At 39.3% G+C, this 15,108-nt stretch overlaps 1 protein-coding gene across 1 annotated transcript; it reads left to right on the top strand.

Annotated features, from left to right (window-relative positions):
• The first annotated feature begins 1,505 nt into the window (after positions 1 to 1,505).
• Positions 1,506 to 3,057, top strand: LOC148023530 (uncharacterized). Its single transcript, XM_087696499.1, has one exon. It carries the CDS (start codon positions 1,618 to 1,620, stop codon positions 2,692 to 2,694), a length of 1,077 nt encoding a protein of 358 aa, XP_087552625.1. The 5' UTR covers positions 1,506 to 1,617; the 3' UTR covers positions 2,695 to 3,057.
• The last annotated feature ends 12,051 nt before the right edge of the window (positions 3,058 to 15,108 follow it).

The raw sequence follows: 15,108 nt of genomic DNA, 5'->3' as shown, positions 1-15,108 counted from the left end.
AAAGGGCACCTTTTGAGATAAAATATGGTAAGGAATCGCCTATCTTTATGACTAAGATACCTATTGATGTTTCAACAATTAACACTTTTATAATAGAGTATATCAATATTTTAGAGGAGGTCATTCACAAAATTATAAAGTCTCAACTTAGATATGCTATTCAGAGCGAGCAAGAAGAATATGAATATGACATTCAAAGAAAATGATTTAGTATGGCTTCCAAATGAAACGAGAATATTAAAGTTTGTTGAAAGGCATCCAAATATTAAATTAGCTCTAAGTTATTGTTGACTTTTTTGTGGTGTCCACAAGCCTAATGATAATGCATTTCATTTGGGCATTTTTCTCCATTGGTGCATCCATAATTCATTCCACATTAGCTTATTGAAACCCTTAAAGGAAACTCCACCTATCATACTAAAAATGTGGATGATCCTCTATAGCTTGAAGATGATATGGAAATCTTAGTATCTAAAACTATCCTTCACCATGATGAGAATATAAGCTGCACTAGTACTAAGTATCATAGGTATATAGAAACCATTAGGTGTTTACATGAAAATGTGAGATTAAGTCCATATGAGAGAGAGAGAGAGAGAGACCTAGCATGTATTCACATGCCTAGGTACCTGTACATGTGTATGTTAATTGATGTTGAAAATATAATAGTGATATGTATGTGTACTTGTAAAAATGTGCAACAACTAGAAGAATGTTAAGTAAATGCTTAATTATCGCCACGTGCTATGCTTTGAAGAACGACACCTTCCCACACATCAATATCTGACTGAACACATGTTTGGCCTGTTGTCTACAATCAAGATATCATGTCCTTCTCGAGTGTCTAATTCGTTTACCTTGTTGATCATATGTTGGCACTTATATTTTTTAGGTGTTAAGCAAAGTCCTCTTAGTATGGTTAAGAGGGAACATGGTTCCCCTTCCCCTACTCTTGTGGGGTGTGAGCCAACCCTAAGGCCAATTGGTATCATATCCTCTAGTTTTTCTAAATGCCTTCTAAGAGTAGATACCACAAACTAGATTCCTCCATGTGCGAGTGGATATGATTTGACTTTAAAGCTAATCACCATTGTAGCCGGTGTTCATGAAACCAAGATTTAATGTAAAATGAATTGCAACGAAGTCTTTGGTTATAAAAATGGGAGATGCATATAATTTGATTTAGAAATCCCATTGAAAATTTTGAAGAGGTTTTGAAAAAATATATATATATATATTGGTTTGAGAAGACTTGAACTTGGAAAGATGCAAAAACCTCTCATGTCACATTATTTGTGAGCATTACTTGTAGCCTCTTGTTTTTTGTGGGGGCGGATACCACAAAGTCATGGCCCGTACCTACAACAAGGGTCACCACAAAGTCATGGCCCATACCTACAACAAGAGTCACCACAAGTTTCCCCATAATTCACACACCACAACTTATTATTTGTTGTCTGTTAATTAATATACTACTTTATAAAAGGTTCTTGATTCATTAGGTCCTCCCTCTCGAATCTCTCTCGAATCTCTCTCTCTCTGTCTCTCCCTCTCTCCGGGGGATAATCTCAAGTCCCTGTCGCTCGCTCGCTTGCTTGTTGGGGCGTCCGCCGAAGGATGATTAGCCTGCTGGCCCGGCCTCGAGTGGTTTCGTCAGATTGCTGTGGTAGCCAGAAGAGTCATCAAGGGATAAGGCTCCGTCTATTGCCCCATCATCATCACCATTCTTCTCATCTGCCAGAGGCACAGGCCTCGCGTCCTATTGAGGTTCCCGTACCAGGCATCGGCGCAGGCCTGCGTTTCAGCGTCGCCATGGCTCCCGAGCAGGAAGTCAGCAAGATGCAGACAATCAGGAGAAGGGGCCTGTCTCGTGATCGAGCAGGATTGGCCATGGCTCCCGATCACGAAGAGAAGAAGACGAAGTTGATGACACGGAATGGCCTGCCTGATGTCTCCTGTTCACAAGAAGGCCAAAGGCTTGTTGCTGCTGGAGAAAACAAGACGAAGACGATGACAAGAAATGGCCTGTTTGGTGTCTCCTTTTCACAAGAAAGCCAAAGGCTTGTGGTTACACAGGCAGCATCAGTATTAATAGGCAGGTACGATAATGATCGTCATTGTTGTGATGCGGCAGGGCAGACATGGCGGCTTGTATTTGTGTATGGCACTCTGAAGAGGGGCTTTGGAAACCATTGGCTGATGGAAGAGCTGATGGCAAATGGCCACGCATTATTCGTGGGAGGGGCGCGCACGAAGACACGTTTCCCACTGGTGTGTGGCCCTTTTCAGGTGCCTTTCTTGCTGCATGCCCCTTCATCCGGCCATCAAGTGCTCGGGGAAATATATTGTGTTGATGAGGTTGCCATGGAGGGGCTGGATGAGTTGGAAGGGGTGAGCAAGGGCCATTATGAGAGACACCCTCTCGTCATTCAACTGACATTTTCTGATCACACAGACCTCATGTTGACCCCTACATCCTATGATGGTGTTGAGCACAATAACCTCATTGCAGAAGCTTATTTTGCAGCAGCACCGTACAGCCATCTCATGGCAGACTGTGCTCCCCACATTCCATGCTATACTGAGAAGGAGGCTTCTACTTACATCCGCAGAAAGGATCGGCCCCAAAATCGCTCTTTCTTGGAGCATGTGTATGCTTGGATAGATCATCAAGGGACCATGTGCACAGTCTGATGCAAATGGTTTCTCTTCCGCAACAGAAGTATATGTTCATCTTGGATCCTCTAATTTCATCAGGCAAAGGTCACAGACATGGTTGTTAGTTGCGAGCTCTCACCTGCAACTTGACAACAGTGATCAAAGTAGATGTGGTTCTGTAACTGTAAGATGAACATTTTGTTCTTATGAGGCACACGTCAATGTAAACTTACACTCCCTTGTTGAGGAACACTTAGTATACTTTGGGGCTATCTAAGATAATTGTTGAAAGGTTTTTTGATTGTTGGCATTACCAGTTAGGGCATATGTCTGTACAATGGTATAGTGACCTGGTGAATTGGCCTCAAAAAGCATTTCCAGTTTTATTGAGTTAAGGGTTAATTTAGTTTTGTGTAAGATCTGTTTTTTGACCTTAACTCTCTCTCTTTTTTCTTTTTTCTTTTCTTTTTTGGAAGCAAAATATTGAGAGAGAAAGGGGCCCTTCTTGGGAATCAAAGTAGTGTTTGGAGCTCTTGTTGGAAACAAAGGGGCAATGCTTGAGAGCACACCAGAGCACGCTTGTTCTTTTTCTTTTTTCGTTACGGGAATGCACACATGTTAGAGCAAATGTTCACAAAGTGTGGAGGAGTAGCTATTAAAAAGCATGTTTGCTTAGTTGCAACCACTTTCTAGCTGTTTGCTCTTAAAATATTCTAAGAACTCGTACCAAAAGGATCTCTATGAGTCCTACCATACCTTAGGCAAATACCTAAACGGTATGCTATTTGTCAGCTCTCAAACAACATGAAGACTAATAGCTTTGATTACATGCTAAAGGGCTTTAAGTTAGGAGATTCTATAGGGCATGTCTTCATTAACAAGGTCCCTTGATTATACCATGAGGTTAATTTAATCTTGCCTTGCATGATAATAAATCCTTATAGCCTTCCTGGTTTAAAAAATCCTTCAAGCTTTTTAAAAAAATAATGCGAGAATAACATTGATATGTGAAATTATGCACGTTAGCCAACCAACGGTTGTGAACAGTTAGTGCTTTTTCAAAAACTTAAAGTAGGCCCTAAAAATAGGCTTCTTTTTCCCAAGCCCCTTGAAGGCTAAAAGTACTTCTTCCTTACATCTCATTACATTGCTGCTTCTATTAGAAGGGTTATCAAAAAGCTTCATGTTTCTAAATCTCCATATATTCCGAATTACTATTGCCCTCAGAGCATCCCACAACTCTCTTATGGATTCGTTGATATCTCCATAGTCACCTAAAAGAGTTGATTTGAAATTGACCTTGCTATAAAATCCACCCCTCGCTACCCAATTCATGACCATTCTCCATGAGCTTCTCATTTCTGGACACTCCCAGAACAAATGTTGGATCGATTCAACATGTCTTTTACACAGTACACACAACGGGGAACACTTGTTAGTTTTGAAAAGGCGCTCCCGCGTGGGCCACTTGTTCATTATTGTTTTCCAAAGCACCATATTAAGTCTAGGAGAAGGAGTACTCCCCGGGACTCTCCTAATTCTCCTTTTCCAGGTCCTAATTTTAGTCCTGGGATAGACTTTCTTCCAATGCTCGTAGACCTTGAGAATGTGTCTTATGTCCCTTCCCTTGAAGTCACCTCTCTTTTTTGCAACATCCAGGGTAACACCCCTGTTAGTCTGAAAGCATCTTAATAGGTTTACTTCTCGAGGGGTGTGGGAAGTTGGCCAGGCCAAGATTCCTTGCACCTTGAAGAGATTCTTCTCAGCCACAACAACTCCCTGTCAGTGAGGTCAAAGAGGCTTTTGGCTTCATTCTCAAACAGCTGATGAGATTCATTCTTCTCCCACAAGTCGCACTAGCAATGGATGCCCTTCAGATACATAGATTTAGCAGCCCTTGGCTGGTCTGTAATTGCCAGGTAATTCCCTTCAAAAGCTTTAGGAGACAGCCATATGACTCTAAGTAAACTTGGATCACCACGTCCATCTTGAATTCCAATCTAGTCTGCCTCCCTAAGGAGTTGTTTCCATTCTTGTACCAACCTCTGGAAGAGATCAGACCCCTCAATTTTGTCCTGCAATCCCTTACAGAAAAGGATGTTTGACCATTCAAGACCATCCCACTGACCACCTGGAATCTTACTATGGGCCAACCAATATTTTACTATAGCAGCCCAAGGCTGAGAGGAGTCAATACATTTCAAAAGCTTAAAAAGGAGTCATCTGGCCTTGTCTCTCAGGGGTTCAACCCTGAGTCCACCCTCAGCTCTTTCTGCAGTGACAAGGTCCCAGGGGATAGAATGCCACTGATGTTTCTCACCACAAGACTAGAGAAAGTTTCGAAAGGTTCTTTCCAAAGAGTTCCAGCATTGAGCACTAAAACCAAAGACAACTGCTATATAAAGACTATGGAAGCCACAAGCATAGAGCTTAGGATAACTAACCTACCTCCAAAATTTGCCTTTATAGAGACCCATTTGGCAACCTTCACTTGAACCTGGTCATATTCTTGAGGGATATTTAGCTTTAGAGGGATCCTTTAGGCTTCCTGGTCATAATCTTGAGGGATCGTTAGCTTTAGAGGCCTTGGCCACTATTGGTTCCTTAACATGCATCTCTCTCGCTCAACATCGGGTGGAACGTTATGCTAGTTAAGATTCTTGATTGGCCTTGCTATAGGCAGATGACGCTTCTATAAGACATTTGTCATAAGGAGAAAGAGAAAGCAAGCAAGAAAAATAGTTTTTTAAAGACAATCCGTGCTTATATTAAAACCACAATTTTTGTTCTGCCTAAATCCATCTCTCTCTCTCTCTCTCTCTCTCTCTCTCTCTCTCTCTCTCTCTCTCTCTCTCTCTCTCTCTCTCTCTCTCTCTCTCTCTCTCTCTCTCTCTCTCTCTCTCTCTCTCTCTCTCTCTCTCTCTCGTGCCCATGGCTAAACAAGCATGCCCTTTCTTCTTTGAGGTTTTGGAAAATGTTTGGCAAGAAATTAGGGATTTGCTTTAGGGTGGTTAATTGGAGGGGAGCCTTCATGTCAACGTTAAAAGATCAATGGTCACCCTTATTCATTCCCCTTACGTAGGGTTAAGCTTGTATAGGCTAACTTGACCGCATTTGTTGCCCTTCTAGCCTATTTTCTCTATTATTTTGTACTAGGGAGATTCTTTACCCATGAGTTAAGCCATACAATTCATGCTAGAGCTTTGGGATAAATTTCGCCAATCTCCCAATGGAAATTAACAAAATGACTATTTTAACATCCAAAGGTTAACCATTTCCCTTTTAGGAAAGGGTAATAAGACAAAACAAGTGTTTGCTACCCAATCATGGTGCTACAAAGACAATTATTTGGGTGGCCATGTCGAAGTGTAACCACCCTCTCCTTATCCATCAATGGCATTTTCTTATCATCCTACAATGAATAATTTTGGGACACGTAACGTTTTGGTCATCTTAACCTTAAAGAGAGGATTAGGTGGATCCCTTCTAGGATTTACTTTGTCCTCTCTCCATTTGTCTAAATTGTTGGCATTCCTTACTTGTAGCAATTATCTTGTGCCTCATTGTTGAGACTTGTAAGGTGAAAACTCTAAGGTAGCCACTTATATGTGTGACACACCACATCCTTGCCAGTTAATATTGTCACCTTTGATGAATCAATGAAGATGCACCTTAATGACTTGGGTAGGATGTATAAACTCTTAAGTCCAAACTTTACAAGGTAATCTATTTACAAGGGCATGCCTAAATGAAGAATTTTGAGAAAGCAATGATTATAGTAAGTCTAGTAGTAAATTTAAATTCAAAAAATAAGAGCTAAATTACATGAATCCAAATCATAAGTTTGAATTTGATTTTCATTCTTATGAAGTTTTAGTGAATTAAATAACAATCTAACTTTGGGGTACATTTCAAAATGATAATTAAAAATAGATAAAGGCCTTACCTCTTTAATATGTGTTAACCAAGCAAATGGATAAAGAGTTTATGATTTGTGTCCTCATTAGCATGCGTTGGTCAAGGAAATGGATAAAGACTATGAATTGTGTGTGTGTGTGTACATGTGTGCATGTGCACACACACACATAAGCATACATATGCATGTGTGCATGTGTGTCTGCATGTCGTTGTAGATGTTTGTGCATGTAGAGCTATGAAAAAGTGGTATAGACAATAAGATGATTCTTTGCGAATGTATATCTATGTTAGTCTTTATATTAATATATGTAAGTGTGTATAAGTATGTATACATGCTTGCAAGACATATTTGGTTGTATAAGTGTATACCTTTTGCATATGTGGGTTTCATATCATAAAAATATACATGTGTGTGTGTTTTGATAATGCAAGTTAATAAGGTGTAAGAAGTTATACTTGTTTTCAAAAATGTAGTTGTATTTACTACAAAATTGTAAATAAGGCATTACTTAGAATGAATCAAAGTGAAAGGTAGAGCCTGACTGAAAGTACACAAGTGAAAGCAAAAGCAAAGTAAGAGCTATGGCAGATGAAGTGAGAGAGCAAGAGAGAGAGAGACAATATGTGGGAACTCCAACAGTCACAATGTGTGACCAACCTTCCCTTATTCAAATGCCATTGAAAGAATAAAGAATGAAGTGACAGTGATGGATGCCCATCACCTGCAATGTATAGGTGTGTGGGTATTGTCAGTGTAATGAATATATATGCGGTTAGGCATAGGTATGTTTACACCAAACAACCTCCCACTTAAAGGTGAACGTACCCCTGGTGAGGAGAGAACAGAAAAAACGTGATAAACTATAAATGTACAGAAAGTTTAGCCCGATGAGGAATATATGTCATCTCATTCTACATCCATCATCTTCCTAAGGAAGACAAAATAATCTGCTAAGAGACTTTTGGTGAGCAAATTTGCAGGATTCTTGTCAGTCAAGCTCAATAGACTCATCCTCTACCACCTCAATGATGAAGTGATAGCGCACCCCAATATGCTTTGTCTTCACATGGAAGATCAGATTCATGGCCAACTGAATAGCACTCACAAAATTTGAATGTAATTTAGGGACCACATCAATAATACCAAGGTATGTGCGACCAGCCGGCCTAACCAAAGAGCCTCCTTGTAAATCTCAGTGGATGCAACATACTCTACCTTTGTAGTAGATAGGGCTGTGTATTTTTGCACCCTGGACATCCAAGAAAAAACACCTCCAGCAAAGGTGAAGACATAGCTAGAGGTGGACTTTCTACTATCTGCATATTTCTCATAATTAGAGTCAGTGTACCCCATAACTTTCGTATCCTAGCCACCATAGCATATGTGCATATCTGCAATGTACCTCATGATATCTTTATGGTATCCTAGTGCCACCTTCCATGTGTAGTGATATAGTGTGCCACAACTTCCACTGCAAATGCTATGTTAGGACAATTGGCTATTATGGCATACATCAAATTGCCCACTACAAATGCATAAGAGATCTTGGCCATCTTGGGCTTTTGCTCGTTAGATTGTAGACAATTAGCTTGACTAACCTTCACATGAGAAGGTAAAGGATAGCTAATAGGCTTAATATCCTGCATATGAAATCACTCAAGAAGCTTCTGGATGTACTCCATTTGTGACAAGTAAAGGAGACCCTTAAAGCAATGATGTGTGATGTGCATCCCAAGAATATGTGAGGCCTATCCTATGTCATTCATCTCAAAGCTCTTCTTAAGTTGACCTTTCAAGGCATCCAACTCATCATGAGCACTCCCAGCAATTAGCATACAATCCACATAGAGTACCAAAATCATAAGGCTGCCATCATGGGCCTTCTTTGTATATAAACATGGATCCATATCACTATGGATATATCCATGTGAATGCATGAAAGCATCAAACTTGTGGTACCATTCCCTAAGTGCTTATAAAGGCTCTTTCTTAACTTGCACACTAGGTATTCCTTACCTTTTTTCTCAAAGCCCTTCGATTGTTGCTTATTAATCTTGTCATGCAAGTCCCTATGTAAGAAAGTTGTCTTGACGTCCATCTAATAGAGGTCTAGATCGAGTTGTACAACCAAAGGCAAAACCAAGCATAGGGTAGTCATCTTGATGATATGAGAGAAGACTTCATCGAAGTCAACACCATGCTCTTGCTTAAAACCCGTAGCAACCAATCTGGCCTTATAGACTGGCTTGGGGCATCTAGGGGTACTCTTCAACTTGTACACCTACTTTCATGGCAAAGCATGTTTTTCACTAGGTAAAGGAATCAAATCCCATGTATGATTGTTATGCAATGCAACATACTCTGACTCCATGGCCCTCTCCCAAGAGTGACTATCACCTCTATGCTTGGTCTCATCATACATAATAGGCTCACTAGCATTTATCACCATAATATAATCCATAGAGGGCACAAACTGATTAGACTGACATCTATCTCTAGTAGGCTGCCGCAAAATAGGTTGTGGGGCCTGTTTCTCTTATCTAACGTCATGGTTCGGGGCCACAAGAGTATCAACTATTGCAAGTTGTCTAGCTAGCTGCAAGAGACTCCTCTTGAAATATCACTCTTCGTACGTCAATGACCTACTCAAGGTGCTTGTGCATTTTCTCCTCATGGAAGACAACATCATGGCTTTAGATGACCTTTCAAGTCTACGGATCCCAATGGTGATAGCCCATCTCACCTATATCCCCATAGTAAAGAAAGATGCATTTCATCACCTTAGGATTCATCTTATTACACTTATCCTTGAGAACACGGCAAAAAGCCTCACAACTAAACATACGTAAATGAGCATATGATGGAGGTTTTCTAGACCATACCTCCTTTGCAATCTGATAGTCAAGAGTAGTGTATGAGGATCGATTAATCAAATGTGCGGCAATAGCAACTGCCTTAGCCCAAAAGTACTACAATAAGCCTTCCTGGCTAGGCATACTACGAACTTGCTCCTGAATCTTCCTATTCATGTGCTCAACCATACCATTCTAGGGTGGGACGTACAGGGTAGTCAATTAATGCTTAATACCCCTCTCATCACAAAACTACTCAAAGGTTTTAGATACATACTCTCCCCCATTATCAGGTCATAGACAGTTCAGCTTATACTCAAATTGATTCTCAAAAAAAGTAAGCCAACACTAAAATGTAGCCAAGACTTTTGATTTTTGCTTTATGGGGTATGCTAAGACCTTATGTGAGTAATCATCAATAAAAGTAACGAAATACTTCGCACCACCTAAAGAATTGCAGGGCATAGGTCCACAAACATCGGAATGAACAAGAGCCAAAGACTCACCCATGCATGAAACACAAGACTTCTTATGTGAATTATGAGTTTGTTGCCATAAAGACAATGATCACAAGAACCAGCATAGTTATAGTTAAGGGGTAGAAGATACTACAAATGTGTAAGCATTTTCATTCCCTTTAATGACATGTATCTAGGCGGCGATGCCATAACGATACATATGGTATTGCAACCACTACCAAAACATGGTCGATAGACCTAGGTATAAGTGATAGATAAAGAGTACCAGATTTGGCACCTCGTGCTAGGATAAGATTTCCATGGGTAAGCTTCCATAAGGAATCACCAAAAGAGATATCATAACCTACATCATTCAACTATCCAATTGAAAGTAGACTTTTAGTTAAAGTCAGAATATAGCATACATCATGTGAAGTAAACATACTATCTAAAGGAAACAAACAGCTGGAAATCTCCAATACCAACAATATCAAATGTCAAATCATTACACAATCTGATAGATCTTCTCATGCTGCGATAGGAGTGGAACCACTCTCAATGAGGGGTGACATGAAATGAAGCCCTTGAATCAAGCAACTAACGTTGAGCCTAGATAAACGAGGCATTAATCAAGTGTGAAACATCAAGAGAAGAAGCTACAAGTATGTAGTCCTCATCAGAATCAATCTGCACAACATTAATCTCTTCAAACTTGCCACTAGATTTGCTAGGGACAATGCTACGATCATCATTCTTTTCCCACTCTCTATCCTTTTCCGTTTCTTTACGCTGGTTATCATGCATTTTATGGCACTATGCTTGAATATGACCTTGCTTTCCACAATAATGACAAGTCAATGTAGACTTATAGCTATGGGACTTACTACAAGACTGTCCACATGACTAAGAATGTTGCAGGAAGCACCTACATTCTTTTTGTTAGCCTCTTCATTCAAGAGAGCACCCTCCACATCCTACAATTTTAGCCCATCAGTAGGCATATTTGCATATATAGGAGTACGGAATGTGTCCCATGACTCAGGCAATGTAACTAGCAAGAATAAGGGAGAAAGATTGTACTTAAATGTAATTCCCTACAAAGACAAGTGGCTAAAAATAGAATGAAGCTCATTCAAGTGGGCAAACATAGAGGTCCCCTCCATATGAATGTCCATAAGTTGCTTTAGCCAATATATTTGAGAGCCATGGCTCTATCATAGACATGGCAAATCTTATCTCACAATTGCCGAGCGGTCTACCCATCAAAGACAACATTATAGTCAACTTACTTAAAGAGTGACAAAATGATTATAGATTTACATAACTCATCTAATTCAGTCCAATCCTTTGCATCAAAGTGTTCAGGCTTTACACCCTTATGTCTCAATGGCTTAATCTATAATTTTTGCACTAGAACTTGCCAAATTTGTGTCTTCCAATAGCTATAATTTGTGTCATCCAACTTCTCAATGTTAAAGATAGTATTGTCATTCGATCCATCAGCCATAATGTAAGATATAAAAGCACAATCCAAGACAATTAGGCTACTATAAATGACAACAAAATAGTCCCAAAATCACAACCAAAAGTCAAGGAGTAGGCAAGAGAAATTGCCAAAATGGTAAGTTGTCCATAAACTATAATCAAGCAATTGTCAAATCCAAATGGATGCCCTCAGATAGAATGCATAAAAGTGAAATGATATGATGTTGTAATAAACTAAATAAAAAAGTTAACAACTAGGTGTGAGCAACCAAGGAAGAACAACTAGGAACATCTGACACTGAGGCTATTACAACTACACTGTGTCAGAAGTAGTAGACATGTAGTAGGCATAAACATCATGCACATAGGAGATCTTAGGGTGAATAGGAGAAAACTACCAAATGCATAACCCATTGAGTAAAGCTCAATACACAACCCAAAAGCACATAAATATCACTAACAATACACTGGCAGGCATAAGTGCCAGGTCCAAAGTAAGTGATCAAATCGGCCCAGTAGGGGTAATTGCATCCAATATATATTAAGAGAGCATGTAAGAAAGTGTCCCACGGCCTTGGTGAAAGTAAGCTCAATCTCAACTACATAAATCCAAAGCTCTATGGAACATCCACACTAGTGCAAGTAACTCCCACTAGAACAAAATCGAATGCCAAATGAGCAATGCACGCTCAAAACATCAAGTACATGACATATGAGGATCCAAGATATATGAAGCAGCTAGGAGCATAAAACCCAATAGATTCTTTAAGCTTGTAATTTCATAAGCCACTAAAGCAGCCAAGGCATGTAACCATAGCTAAGATCATGTAACAGATCATGTAACCATAGCTAAGATCATGCCACATCATATAGAGAAGTATACATAACAACCGAAGTAGCAGTATATTCATTGAGTATCTCTTAAAGCATCAATGAGCCTTAGGCATAATCTTTTCACAAATGAAGGCTTGATGCCATTTTATTACAACACTGAATATAGGTAGAACAATCATATTGAATATGCACTTCTAGGACACTATCCACTTGCTTAGCTAGTGTCACCCTTCATGGAATTTATTATTTGCTGCCCAAACCAGAACTGCTTTATTCTTGTGAAATAGAGAATAGAAAATTACATAGAATCAACTTTTTGAGTACCTACATTTTTAGCTCTTGTCACGGTCTTCGTTTTTAGCTATAGAATGCCTAAATCCAATAATGTATATAAAAGTTATGGCCAAAATACGACAATGCTGTCAAGCTCTCATAATTGTCCATGACTTCTATAGCATGCTTTCAAGAGGAAGAAACAATGGCTACCATGAAACCTTGAGTTGAAGCTTTGAATTTGGGCTAAAGCAAAGGATGAAGAAGCCCCTTGAATGGTTGGCTCTAATACCATTTGAAAGTTAGAGCTCAAGTGAAAGCACACAAGCAGAAGCAAGAGTAAGGCAAGAACTATGGCAGATGGAGCAAGAGAGCAAGAGAGAGAGAGATATCATATGTGGGAACTCCAATAGCTACAATGTGTGATTGCCCTTCCCTTATTCAAATGTCACTGAAAGAATAAAGAATGAAGTGATAGTGATGGGCACCCACCACTTGTAGGTACATGTGTGGTGGTACTGTCAATGTAAATTATACATGGGCAATTACGCACAAGCACCTTTACCCCCAACACAAAGCTTGCCAAAGGCCTTGGCTACTACCTTATAGCTCTTTTATCCTTCTTTACAAACCCCCAAATCAACTTCTTTTAGACAAGGCTCTAAGGCACTTTTCAAATTTGTCTTACAAAACCTAGAGAATTCTTAAAATTTGGTAATCCTTATGTACAAAAGTGGCTGTATATGATAGCCATAAAAACCATGCTGCTTTGATCATAGATACTTTGTCCCCAAGCACAAATTGCTTGTAGTTGATTATGCTACCAAAACCTAGGGTGGATAAAGCCTTGTCAAACTTCTTCCAAAGCTTCTTAACGTGAGTATATGCTATGTGGTGCACCCAATTTGATTGACATAGAGAAGCATCTCCATTGCTATAGCTTGCCCAAGAAGCCCTATGAATAACCATTTTCTCTCAATTTACTAGTGCTCTCACAAAGTTTGATCAATAGATTGTGAGCTCTTGTGCATGTGATTGAGTCTCAAAACCAAGGCCAAGCACTCTAAACCAATGGTGAGCTTGCGCAATCATGCATCTTACCACATGATGTTAGGGCTGAGACCAATCCCAATATTTGAAATAGAAGAGGAAATTTGGTTCATTTTTTAAATCGATATTTCTGAGCCTACATTGTTAGCTATTGTAATCCAGGCCTAGTTTATCATTTAGCCACTTCCTCTTATCTCTATAGCTCCACAAAAAAGTACAAAAAAATGGTTTCCACCTTGCCCCAATTGGTTTTATTGTAAGTGTAAGATAGAGTCTACAAACATGACATAAAATGACATGATGCATTTATTGAGTAGCAGCCCGCTAGTAAGTCCACAATGGAGCTCCTAGCACCCCTAGTGCAAGCATTTTTTCTTTGGTTTGCATAAAATGCCACTTGAATCTATGAGATAGTGTGATAACAATGCCAATAATATCACATTCCAAATACCTTAATACATTATCAAAGTTAAGTGTCTAAAACCTTAGACCAACTATCCAAATTGCTAGCTCCCAAGATAAGTAAAGTATCCCTATTTTTCTTGGTTTAGTTTTAGATAGTAGTGCAACAGGAAAATCCTCATACATCTCTAAAAGAGTCTCCATTGATCCTTCATTAGCCTCAATCAAGTTCAAGTTGTCATCAACAACCATATCTACTATAAAGAGATCACCATTAGGAAGAGAGGAACCTCTTATAAGCCCTTATTCTTCCATAGCATGGATTACACTCAAAGGTGGTTCAATGCCACAACAAATAGTAGGGGAACTAAAGAATAGCCCTGCCATATGAATCTCTTAAGGTCAAAACTTGTAAGAGAGCTCCATTGACAACAACCTTGGCCAAAGGGTATCTATAAAGAACATTTACCATGTTGTAGAAGCCAATACCAAATCCTAGCCCCTACAACACTCTATCCATGAGATCCATAGAGTTTCTAAGAAGCCATGTTCACAAGAACATCTATCTTCTTTAGTGATATAGCTTAATTATTCAGCTTGATGATATTAAAAATTGGGTTTTGAGTTGTAAAACCAAAGATTAAAACCATATTTACTAGGGTGAATGAAATGAAGAAGCTCAATTCTATTCTTGAAGGTATTCTCTTGTATAAGGCATAAATCATAATGAGAGGACTCTAGTCAAATGGCATCTCCCTCTTGATAGATTTAGGAATATTCTTGATAAGACCTCTATTTCATAGAGGTTGTGATTTTGCCTACATCCCTATAATAATTCAATTGCTCACAAAAGTCTTTAGTAATAGTGGGTTAGAAGACCTAATAACACTTGGTTGATAGACCATGCGGGCCTAGCGACTTCTTTCTTTTCATTCTTTGAGTTTTAAAGTCAAGTTCATCCTTTGAAAAGGGCATGTCTAGTAGCAATCTCTTCTCATGAGGAACTTACATGTAAACAAAGTTGATATGAATCCCTAACATAGGACTATCCTCCATACTACTCTCAAGAGCCTTGCCAACAATATTATATAGATATTTATCAAAGACACATACAATCTCAGAGCCATCAATGCAAACCTCCTTGCAGTCATTCATGATGCCAACTATGTTGTCCCTC

This window comes from Lygodium microphyllum, chromosome 16, assembly GCF_053477565.2.
Source record: "Lygodium microphyllum isolate KBCC chromosome 16, Lygodium_microphyllum_v1.1.10, whole genome shotgun sequence".
Lineage (NCBI taxonomy): Eukaryota > Viridiplantae > Streptophyta > Polypodiopsida > Schizaeales > Lygodiaceae > Lygodium > Lygodium microphyllum.
Note: the sequence above shows the minus strand (reverse complement) of the source record. Positions and strands in the feature narration are given on the sequence as shown.

What these genes read in the sequence shown, in the direction of transcription:
- LOC148023530 (XM_087696499.1), top strand. Translation starts at nt 1,618, where the DNA reads ATGATTAGCCTGCTGGCCCGGCCTCGAGTGGTTTCGTCAGATTGCTGT.